Source organism: Chinchilla lanigera, unplaced genomic scaffold (assembly GCF_000276665.1).
Source record: "Chinchilla lanigera isolate Chin_1 unplaced genomic scaffold, ChiLan1.0 scaffold00087, whole genome shotgun sequence".
In the NCBI taxonomy this organism is placed as follows: domain Eukaryota; kingdom Metazoa; phylum Chordata; class Mammalia; order Rodentia; family Chinchillidae; genus Chinchilla; species Chinchilla lanigera.
The window spans coordinates 4,803,325-4,815,737 of NW_004955488.1; the positions used below are offsets into that span (position 1 = coordinate 4,803,325).

The following is a 12,413-nucleotide window of genomic DNA, read 5'->3' on the forward strand; positions in this document are numbered from 1 at the left end:
CACAGATCCTTCATCCTGCTGTCACAGATTTTCCAGATTCCACCACTGTCCTTTGGGCCTTCCAGCGCAGATCCATGAAATAGGCCTGCATGAGATATTGTTATGGGCTCTGGGCCTCCAGTTGGACTCGTGGGAGGTACTGTTATGAGCTCTAGATCTTCAGCTGAACGCATGCAGGACATTATTGTGGGATCCAGGCCCTCAGCTGGTCAAAGTTCTTTGGTCTTTAGTGTGTGGACAGATTTCCTACACTCTTGTATATGATTCTTTGAGTGACTATTATAAATAATCTTTTAAAATATGTGTGCTGTATTATATTGTTCCCCTTGCAAAAAAAAAAAAAAAAAGAAATACAACACCCACGCTAATGGTAGGTATGAAATGGTGTATCATGGGTATTTTTATCTGTAACTTCCTAATGGCATATGATGCAGAGTACCTTTTCATATGCTTATTATCAGTACATCTTTTATAGTGTCTATTTGAAACACACCTATTTTTTAATCGAGTTGTGCTATGGCTTGTATCTAGATGTCCCCCAAAGACTCACACAGTCATACGTGGGGTTTTTCAGAGGTGGCTGGATCTAGTATGTGTGATGCTGGGATTAAGGTATCATGCTGAGATTAAGGGTGGTCCACCCTGGGTATGGGTGGCTCTAATCAATGGGTTTACAGCCTAGGTAGAATATAAAGGGACAGAAAGAAGCTGTTGCTACTGCTTCTGCTGTTATTGTGGCTTGCTGTCTTCTGCCTGCCCTGCTTTGCCATGGTCTATTTTTCCTCTGTGATGCCTCTCTGCCATGCTACTCTGCCTTGGAGCTGGCTGATTATGGACCGAAACTTCTACAAACTGAGCAGAAATAAACTTTTCCTCCTCTCACTTAGAAATTGACTATTTTGCCTCAGCAACAAGTAAAGTAACTAAGACAAGTTGTATGTTAGTTTTGTGCTGCTGTGACAAAATACCTGAGCTTTGTTGTGCCTCATGGTCGCAAAGGTTTAGGCTACGGTCACTTGGCTCAGCTGCTGTGGCTTGTGGTAAGACAGAGCCATTATGGTAAGAAGTGTAAGGTGGAGCAACACTGTATTTCATGGTAGCCAGGAAGCAGAGAGAGATCACTGTAGCAAAATAAACTTTTTGACCATTTTCTCAAAACTGACTGTGTTTAAAATGCTGATTAACCCAAATGAACATCTACTCCTAGAATTCAACCTGTGTGATAAAGTGAAACAAAACTTCAAAGCAATATGAAGAAATAATATAGGGTCAGTGCTTCTTTCTTACAACACACCTCTTAGCAGGTTTCATAAGTAGAGCGCTTATATCCGTAAAACCATGTTTTTATATCCAGAAATCCAATAAAAAAGAATAAACAGTAAAGTTACCACACCTAGAGACCCAAAGTTATAAACACAAAATGAAAGGTGATTATTGTCATGTTTTATTACTAATATTGCCTTACATAAAATATCCGTATTCTTTTCCCTTTTTGCCAAGAGCAATGGTTGTTTTGAAGTTTGTTTCTTTCTTTTTTCCCCCTGAAGAAATGTGCTTTTTCATTTAGGTTGCAGGGTCTGGAGAAGGGCAGCCTCTTTCTAGTCTTATTAATCTTTAATAGCAGCGAAGACAGAAAACAGAAGTCAGTTATCTCTCTAGAACCACTCAGAATCTTGTGACTCCGGGCTGCACACAGCCTAGGAGCAATTGTGTCAGGTAGCATCCTGCGTAAACACACAATCCTGGGACCCGCTTCAGGCTGACTGAATCAGAATCTGTATTTTAATGAGATTTCCAGACAATTGTATGCGTATTAAAGTATGAGAAACAGTGCCTTAGGAAAGTCACCAGAATATTAGATGATTACAATAAAAAAGATGCCAAGTTGATCTATGTTAGGAGTTTGAAAAGACAATTATGCTTCAACCCAAACTAAACTCTTCTCTATGGTCATCTGACTTGCCACGTTCAGTTGTACATTATGAATGGCATGGGTCCCAGTCTTCTGATTTAAATTAAGTAGTAAGTTGATTAGTTTTCAAATATTTCCTCACAGTTAAGAGGGAAACCCATGTGGTTTTCATTAGCAAATCTTGATAGGACACTGTAACAGGAATAATAATTCTGTAAAGAGAGTTAACAGAGGAGGTATAGCATTTCTTTACATGTTACAAGTGCCTGGTTCATAATTTTTAAAAAAGTGTTAGATCTGAAATATTAAGCTATTGTTACAAAGCCTTATTTTCCACATTACAAAGACTCTTATGATGATTGGTCAAGGTAGCACCACTTAGCTCTTTACCACCAGTATGAATTTTGCCACTATCTATTAGAAGCAGCTTATTTGGTCTAAGAGCACTCTAAGATCTTGCAGAACTTGACACTGAAGAAAAGGGAAGGACAGGGCTAAGAGTTTTTTCAAGGGTAGGGGAGGTGCACTCAAAGTTAAGACTTCAAAAACTTTAATTTCAAATATAAGAAACGAACTGCATTATACACATAACCCAGACTCGAAATGGTAACATTTCATCTTGCTTTATTATTTTTTCCCTATACATACAGCTGCTCTTTAAGTTACGTATAAAACATTTTAGTACCTATGTTTTAAAATCAAAGATATTTTTCACATAATCACAGTTTAATTATCAAAACCAGGAAATGACTAGTGATGTAACACTATTATCTAATAGTGAAATTATCTTAACTCAATTGCTTCATTAATGTATTTTATAGTAAAACCTTTTTTTCTGGTCCAAAATGCAATTCGGATCACATACTTTTTTCTACTTTATAGAATTTAAGTGATATTTTCTTTAAGACCTAATTACTGTAATGATCAACTCTTGTATTCTATGTACACTTGCAGGAAAGGTGTACTTCCCACTATCCAGATGTAAAGTTGCAATATTTAGACTGTGGATTATGTTTGGGTTTGCTACGTTCTCAGTGTGTCTTGTCCACCTGAAGCATCTTACCTTGGATATGGTGTACGTTAGTCTCCTATGACTGCTGTCTCAGCCTGTATCTCCTTGAACCTCCCATAGTTTTGGTTTCATAAAAGGTGGTTTTTGGTTATTTGGTATTCATAACAGATATCCATTACTGTTACACTGTGACTTTTCATACTAAAAGATGTATTTGTTTTCTACTGTTGTCATGACAAACTAGTGCAACCCTAGCTGCAGACAAAACTCCCCTACTATAGCTCTGTTTCTGTGGGTGAGATACTCGGGAACGTGTGCCTCAGGCCGATTCTCTGCTTAAGGTCTCACAATCTCGCAAATACAAGATGGCAACAGGGTTGTGCTCCCTTCTGTCAGCACTGGAGAAGGAAGGGATTATTGATAGAGCTCAGACGCTTGAGGCTGTAGGGCTGATGTTTTCATTTCTTTGCTGGCTGTCACCTGGGAGGCTCATTCCATTCTAAGACTTACATGTCACCGTCTTCCCCATCTTCAAACCAACAACGGCAAGGAGTGTCATTTTTTTTGTTTCTATTGCACATCATATAAAACCATCTGTGGTGTATGTAAGACAGACAACGATGTTCACAGGACACAGAGACCTGCTGTGTGTGCCACACTGCCTGAAGACGCTCCAACACGTGCAGATGGAACCCCCAACAAAGCACATGCTGGTTTGGGGGGCTCCAGAGTTGTGTAGGGCCAGTCATTCTTCCACTTGCAGTGTCTCTGCCTTAACAATTTGTCATTTCTTTCTTTCTCCATCAAGAAGAAGTTATTTTTTAGGGTCCAGGTTATTAGACTGGGCTCATTTAGATAATCCAGGATAACGTACAGTTTAACCTTAATCACATATACAATGTCCCTTTTGTCACATAAGGTGATATAGTCATAAGCTCTAGGGATTTGGGTAACGAAGGCGAACCTTTTAGAAATGGAAGACCAAACTGCAACCCAAAACCAACTTATCATAAAGTGCCAACACTGCAATCAACCCTGAATACTGATAGATTTTCTTTACTATAACCAAGCACCTGAGAGAAACATCTCAGAGGAGGAAACATTTACTTGGGCTCACGGTTTCAGGGGTTTCAGCCATGGTCACCCTGTTCTGATCATTCTGGGCCCGTGGCAGGTCAGAAACATCACGGTAGAAGGGTGCGGCAGAAGAAGGTTGCAAAACCTCCAGTGGCCAGAAATCAGAGTGAGAGGAACAGGAAGAGAAGAGAGGTCAGGGGCTGATACAGTCCCCAAGGTCGCACCCCCATGATCCACTCCCTTCAGCCAGGTCCCACCTCCTGCTTCCATCACTTCCCAACAATGTCATCAATTTATGAACTCATCACTGGATTAATCCCTTGGTAAAGTTAGAGCAATCACTTCCCTAAATGGCCCGTTCTCAATACTTGAAATTTTGGGGAGCATTTTAGATCTAAATCATAGCAATAATCAATTTTCCCCAAATTTACCTATAGATGCAAAGTAATCTCAGTAGATATTTCATAGATTATGAACTACTCCCAATTTATAATGCAAATGCAAAGGATCTAGCAGAGTCAGGATGCTTCTAAAAAAGGAAGATAAAACTGAGGAGCTTATACTGCCTAATTTCATGGCTGATCAGAAGGCTCTAGAAATGAAATACTGGCCTACAGACATATAGATCAAGAGTTCAGAAGCAGACTCAGACATACATAATGAACTGATCTGATAAAGCATCCAAGAAAATAGCAAAGGATAATCTTGAAAAGAAATGGTGCCAGACAATAGGATATAAATAAAAAATAAATAAACCTTAATCCTTTAGTCATAAAATTAACACAAAATGATCACCAACCTAAAGCACAAGAATAGATCAACTAGACAAAAAAAATCAACAATGAACTATTAGACCTGAACCAAACTTTTGAACAAATGGACTCAGCAGATGTCTACAGAGTGCTCTACCCACAGTATCAGGATACACATTCTTCTCAGATGCACATGGCACATTCTCCAACATAGACCACATACTAGCTCACAGAACAGGCTTAAGTAAATGCAAATGAATTGAAATTATCCCATGCATATTATCAGACCACTGTGCAATGAAATTGGAAATCAGTGGCAAAAGAAAGCACAAAAACTTCATAAACACATGGAAATGTAATAGCACCCTCCTGAACAACCAATGGGTCACATATAAAATTAAAGAAGAAATGTGACAGTTTCTACAATTAAATGATAATGACAATATAACATACCAGAACTTATGGGACACAATGAAAACAGTTCTAAGAGGGAAATTTATAGCAGTGAATGCCCAAATCAGGAACACACAGCAAGCACAAATAAACAATTTAATGGTGAACCTCAAATTTCTGGAAAATGAGTGAGCTAAGCCAAAAGCTCATACAAAGGAGGAAAATGTAAAAAGCAGAGCACAAATTAATGCACTGCAGACTTAAAAAAAAAAAACACAGTCAATGAATCAAAGGGTTACTTCTTTGAAAGCTTGAAGAAAATTGACAAACCCTTATGCAACCTTATCAAAAAAGGAAAGACTCAAATCCATGTAATTAGCAATGAAAATGATGAAATCACAATGGACCCTGTAGAAATCCAGAAGATCATCTATATCTACTTTGGAAACTTGTATTCTCCATGGAAAATGAAGAAGAAATGGAAGGATTCCTAGATACATATGAATTACCAGAGCTGAATCAAGAAGATCTAAAAATCCCAAATAAACCAGTATCCATGAAATCGAAGATGTAACTAAAAACCAATCAATAAAGAAGAGCCCAAGTCCTGATGGATTCACTGCTGAATTCTATAAGAAAATTAAAGAAGACCTAACACCATTACTTCTTAACTCTAACGAAATTGAAAGGGAAGCTGTTATGGTTTGTGTCTGGGTATCCCCCCAAAGCCTCATGCGGTGATGGGGCAGGCTTTTAGAGTCTGACTGATATGGATGTGAAAGCAGCACCCACCCTGTGGTGGATAGTATGCATATGTAAGGGAGAGGAAGAGGCTGCTTGCGGCCATTCCTCCCTTGTGTGCTTGTTGCTTTTGCTGTGTTCTGCTGCCTTGAGCTGTACCCCTCTGCCATGTGCCACTCTGCCTTGTAACCTGCCAAGTATGGACTAAAACCTCCACAAACTGTAAGCAAAATAAACCTTTCCTTCCTTAATTTTGGGCATCAAGTATTTTGTCCCAGTAACAAGAGGAAAGTAACCAAGACAGAAGCAATACTCCCAAATTCATTCCTGGAAGCAAGCATTACCCTGATACCAAAACTGGAGGACCACACTAAGAAAGAGAATTATAAGCTAATATCCCCAGTAAACATTTATGTAAAAATCCTCATAATAAGATACTGCCAAATAAAATAAGATACTGGCAAATAAAAGTAAATCATCAAGGAGATTACACACACTGACCAAGTGGGATTCATCCCAAGGATGCAGGGATGGTTCAACACATGTAAATCAATAAATGTAATATTAACATATTAACAGAGCTGAAGTTAAAAATTATGTGATCATCTCAAAAGATGCAGAAAAAGCTTTTGACAAAGCCCAGCAGCCATTCATGATAAAAACCATACAGAAAATTGAAACAGACAGATTTTACCTCAATCTGATAAAAAGCCATCTATGACGATCCAACTGCCAACACCATACTAAATGGACAAAAACTGAAAGCTTTCTCTCTAAAATCAGGAAAAAGATAAGGATGTCCACTATCTCCACTCTTATTCAAAATAGTCCTACAAGCTTTAGCCAGAGCAATGTGACAGGAGAAAGACATAAAAGCAATAACCATAGGAAAGGAAGAAGTTAAATTATCAGTATTTGTAGATGACATGATACTCTACATAGAAGACCCCCAGGGGGCTGGGGATTTAGCTCAGCGGCAAAAGCGCCTGCCTGGCACGCGCAAGGTCGTGAGTTCGGTTCCCAGTACCAGAGAAAAACCAAAAAAAAAAAAGGAATTATACATAGAAGACCCCCAAAACTCCACTGCAATACTGCTAGATTTAATAAACAAATTCAGAGCATAGCTGGATACAAAGTCAACACTCAAAAATCAATAGGCTTCCTGTACATGGATAACAAACTCACTGAGAGATATTAACGAAACAACACCTTTCACAATAGCATCCAAAAAAAATGAAATACCTAGGAATCAATCTAACAAAGCATGTAAAAGACCACTACAATAAAAAGTACAGTATTCTGAAAATGGAGACTGAAATAGATATTAGAAAATGGAAAGATATCCTTTGCCCTTGGGTAGGAAGAACCAATATAGTGAAAATGGCCATACTTCCAAAACTGTTATACAGATTTCATGCAATTCCAATTAACAGCACATCTATTATTAGTATTAATAGAGAAAGAATTAGAGAAAATAAACCTAAAATTAATTTCTAACCAGAAGAGACCTAGAATAGCAAAGGCAATTCTGGGCAACAGAGGCAAGGCAGGGGACATCACAATCCCTGAAATTATGTAATAAAACTACAGTGATAAAAACAACGTGGTACAGGCAAAAAAATAAAACAAAGCAAAAGACCTGAAGGTCAATGGAACAGATTAGAAGAGGCAGAAACAGCTCCAGACATACTCACCCACCTTATCTTTGACAAAGGTGCCAAATACATTCACTAGAAGAAAGATAGCCTCTTTAATAAACAGTGCTGGAAAAACTGCCTGTCCACATTTAAAGACTAAAACTAGACCCAAGTCTATCATCATGCACTAAAGTCAAAATGGATCAAAGATCTAAATATTAAAACAGAAACACTAAATCTGCTGGAAGATAGAATAGGTAAAACTCTTGGAGACACTGGTGTAGACAAAGACTTTATGAATAAAAAAATCCTAGTTACACAAGAACTATCACAAAGAATCAACAACTGGGATCTCATTTTATTAAAAAGCTTTTGCATACCAAAAGAAATCACCAACAGAGTGAAAAGATAACCCATAATGTGGGAAAAAATGTTTGCCACCTGTTCCTCAGGCAAAGGCTTAATACCAAGAACATATAAACTTAAAAATATCAGACCTCCCAAATTTAAAGACCCAATCCAAAAGGGGGCATCTGAGATGAATAAAAAATTTTCAGATGAAGAAATATAAACAGCAAATAAATATGGGAAAAATGTTCAACATCACTGGTCATTCAAGAGATACAAAATAAAACAACACTGAGATTCCATCTCACCCCAGAAAGAATGGCTATGATTAAGAAATCAACCCGTAACAGATACTGGAGGGGCTGTGGGGAAAAAGGAACCCTTTTCCACTGTTGGTGTGAGTGCAGACTGGAGCAACCACTGTGGAAATCAGTGTGGAGATTCCTCACAAAACTAGGACTAGAAGTCACATTTGACCCAGCTATTCCCCTTCTGGGTATCATCCCAGAAGAACTGAAAACATCATACCATAGCAATATATGTGCACCCATGTTTATAGCGGCACAATTTGTAATAGCTAGATCTTGGAAGCCACCCAAAGCCCATCAACCAAGGAATGGATAAAAAAAGGTGTGGTCTTTTTATACAATGGATAAAGAAGGATAATTGGAGACTTTTATAGGTAAACGGATGCAACTCAAGATCATACAAATAAGTGAACTAAACCAGACACATGTGTAAACATCATATTGTCTCCCTAGTATGAGAAGCTGAAAGAGTAAATAAGATCCAAAATATACAATAGATATTGTAAAATGGGAGGAAACTTCAAAAGGAAAGAGAAACTGGGATGGGGGAATGAACAAGGAAGGAAAGGAAAAGAAAAAAGAAAAAAAATATATATATACAAATAAAAGTTAAGACAGTTATACTACTAATTTCTTTTAGTTCATTGAAAAGAAAGGTTTGTGTGCTAATATTCTTTGGACTCTGAGTAACTAATTTACACTGATATCTTGTACTCTGGGTAACTAATCTAAAGATAACAATATGCAATGTATTAACCATTGCTACCCTATTATCTTGGTTTGAAATTTTGTTTTTTTCTCTTAAAAAAAAAAACTGAAGAAAAAACCAACTAAACCTTAATGACTGAGAGGATATCAGTGGTGACCTCACATCTGACCTAAAGGAACAAGGCAAGGAATCTTCTGTACATGTACATATCTTTATTTAGTAATGTCATCTGTATTCTTGATAAAGTTCATTTAAAAATCTTTCTAAGCATACTCCTTGAAATGGGACATACATGATTAAAGGAAGACAGCTGATGACAGAGACTGAGTTATAAATATTTATAAGACATTATAAAGAACTCACATTAAAATGAGGGTTGCGTTTATCACACCTTTGGTGCTATGAAGACAAAGCACCGTGGGAAATAAGACTGGATTAAGTCCTTAAAATATTTATTCTCGGCTGGGGGCATAATTCAGTCTAGCATGCATGAGGCCCCAGGTTCGATCCCAGCATCACGTAAAATAAAAAAGTCTCACAGAAGGATCAAAGAGTGATTGCACTAAAATTTAAATGATTTAAGTGATTATGATATAATAAAACCTCTCTCAAAAGAGAAGCTGCTTAAGCTGAGTAGTTAATACATTTCCTTCTTAATTATCAAGGGAGACAAAGCAGCACCAGAATTTAACCTGACTCAGCTTTGGAGTTTTCTGGAGCATTTGTTTTGAAGTTTAGTTGAAGCACACTTTCAGGCTTCAGTTGCCTAACTTCATTGCCAATCAAAGCAGTCACTCCTCTTCCTGAAACAAACGTGCACACTGTTGCATATGAACCCCTAGTGCTTAGAGCGCTCCCACATCCACAACAGGCAGACTCAGAAATCTGTGGCCGGAACACTTACCTACTTCTTGATCTGAGTCATATTGTATATAGCCTTAATTCAATCTTAAACTTAGGTATATTAGTCCCAAGAGTTCGAGGCTGGAAAACTTGGTTTCCCCAAATTAAAAAATATTAACTTTAATTATTAAATTTAATATTTAATTATTAAAATAATTAAAACAGTTTTCTGTTTTAATTATACCTTTGTACATATTTTCAATAGTATCATGTAACAATGAAGCAGATTCTGTTACTTTCAGTTAGCACTCTTGAGTTCTACTATGGGTTCCAATTTGCTACTTACAGAAAAGAATAACTTGCAAAATATGCCAGTAGCATATTACATTATTTATTTTTCTTTAAATTTCTTAATAACTCAGATATAATATCTGCATTAAACATGAGTAAATGAAGCTCTGAAGGGTCACACACCTTGCCTGAACTACCAGCGAGCTATGATTCAAAACCAGATTATTTAAACTCTAAATACACACACTCAGGTATCACGTGGGATGCCTGAAAAGGAGAACTCAATCTCTTTGAGAGGCACTACAAAAACTCAAGAGTGACAGTGTAATTTTTTTAAACCTCTACTTACCTTCAGGGGACGCAGAGCTCCACAAAATTTTGTCCACCAGCTGTTTTCAATGAATTCTAAGTGCCTCTCTCTTTTCTTAAGTGTCCGTAACCTTTCTTCAAATTCCTTTAAGGCACGCTTATCCCTTGCTGACAAAGGTCTACCATCTTTGCTCTGCAAGTAACCGAACAAATTAAAGGATGTTTTGTTTTCTTTTGTTTTGTACTTCACAAGTAAGGTCTTAATTAAGTACCCACAGATTAAGAGCTCAAACAAATTTTTTTTTAGCTTAGGCACTCCTTCAGCAATTTTTTTTTTTGTCTTTTTGAGACAGGGTTTTGCTATGCAGTTCAGGCTGGCCTTGAGCACACTTTGTAGCCCCAGCTGGCCTCGAACTCGGAATGATCCTCCTGCCTCAGCCTTCCGAGTGCTGGGATTACAAGCATGTGGCACCATACCCAGCTCCTTCAGCAAATTTTTTTTTTTTTTTTTTAACATGGAATTGAGCTCAGGACATACATGATTAAAAGAAGACAGCTGATAACAGAGATTGAGTTATAAATATTTATAAGACATTATAAAGAACTCATATTAAAATGAGGGTTGCGTTTGTCACAACTTTGGTGCTATGAAGACAAAGTACCATGGGAAATAGGACTGGGTTAAGTCCTTAAAATATTTATTCTTGGCTGGAGGTATTTTTTAGGGACTTTTATAAAGCAAAACCACAAGGTGAGGTGGGTCCAAAGTAGGGGAAAATGGACAAAACTATGGTCAGCCAATAAGAATTGTTCAGGTAAAATTGATTAAATTGGGATCAAATGGGGAAGCGAATCACTTGCGCTTGCCAGGTAGGCACTGTGCCACTGAGCTACAGCCCCAGCCCCTTCTTCAGCAAACTTAAAACCTGAAAAAGATGGCAATTGCAATGTGACAATAAATTTACTAAACCAATGTCAGCATGAAAATGCAGATGTGTATACATTTAATAATTCTTCCATGTTTTCCAAAAAATATGCTTAAAATTATGTGGAGATAATTATTTGTAAAAAAACACCTGTAACAGGTATTTGTTTATAAGAAGTGTTAGCCTTACGCACTTTTAATTACTTCCGCTCACCTCCAGCTCCTTCTTTACCCCTTACTTAAGTGGCCCTGCCCCTCCCCACCGTTCAGTTATGTGGCTGCATCCTCTGGACTCAGGCCTCTCACCCAAGTTAAACACCAGCAGCAGGCTGCAACACAGGCATAATAAGGGACCTTCTAAACACACAGAAGATGAAATGCACATTTGTTTGCTTTTATTGGAAAGATCAAGAAAAAATACTTCTGTGTGACACTGAAACATGCAAAGACACTGGAAAAGGGAACGTCTGCAATATTCCTATTCAGGTTCTTAGCACATGTACAAAATACTGCTCCCTAGCGTACTTACTACAGCCTCAATTTAAATCACACAATGAAGATTTTACCCAAAACCTTTTAATAAGGAGACACTTGGAAGTATAAAAATCTCTACATATTTGCATTAGCAGACTCTTCTGAAAGCAACTCTCCTCTTCCGTATCTTTTCCAACTTTCATCCTTCCTAAGAATCACCTGAAAAGCTTGTTAGGCAGGGCTTCCCAGGCCCTACCTCCAAAGACTTCTTTAAGTCTTAAGTGGGCCTAGAATTCACATTTCTCTCCAACTCCCCAGAGATGCCAATGCACTTGGTCCAGAGACTACACTTCGGTTTGAATTTAGAACCCAGTATCATACATGAGATCTTGCATGAATTTCAGTTTTTATATTTTATCGACTGTACTGAATTTACCCCTAAACTTGTGAGCACTCATCTGTGGACTCCTGAGTCTTCTCAACTAGGAACTGATGAATTTCTTCCTTTACTTGAGTCTTCTACATGTACTTCTGTAAATCTTCACTTCCATCTTCACATTATTATTTTTACAGCTGGTGCTACTGTTAAAGGCAGCTGAGTTAGATAGAAATATTATAGGCAGTCAGACAGGGCCAGGCCCTCAAGGAGCCAACATGAAAGATACGGATTTGCTGTGGGCCA

At 37.8% G+C, this 12,413-nt stretch overlaps 1 protein-coding gene across 1 annotated transcript in view; it reads right to left on the minus strand.

Moving 5' to 3' along the window:
* The window catches only part of Lmbrd1 (LMBR1 domain containing 1), a 104,567-nt gene that overhangs the window by 28,490 nt on the left and 63,664 nt on the right, over positions 1–12,413 (minus strand). The window contains exon 9 of the mRNA XM_005404466.1: positions 10,373–10,525. Within this exon, the coding sequence (XP_005404523.1) occupies positions 10,373–10,525 (153 nt within the window). The remainder of the gene's footprint in view (positions 1–10,372; positions 10,526–12,413) is intronic.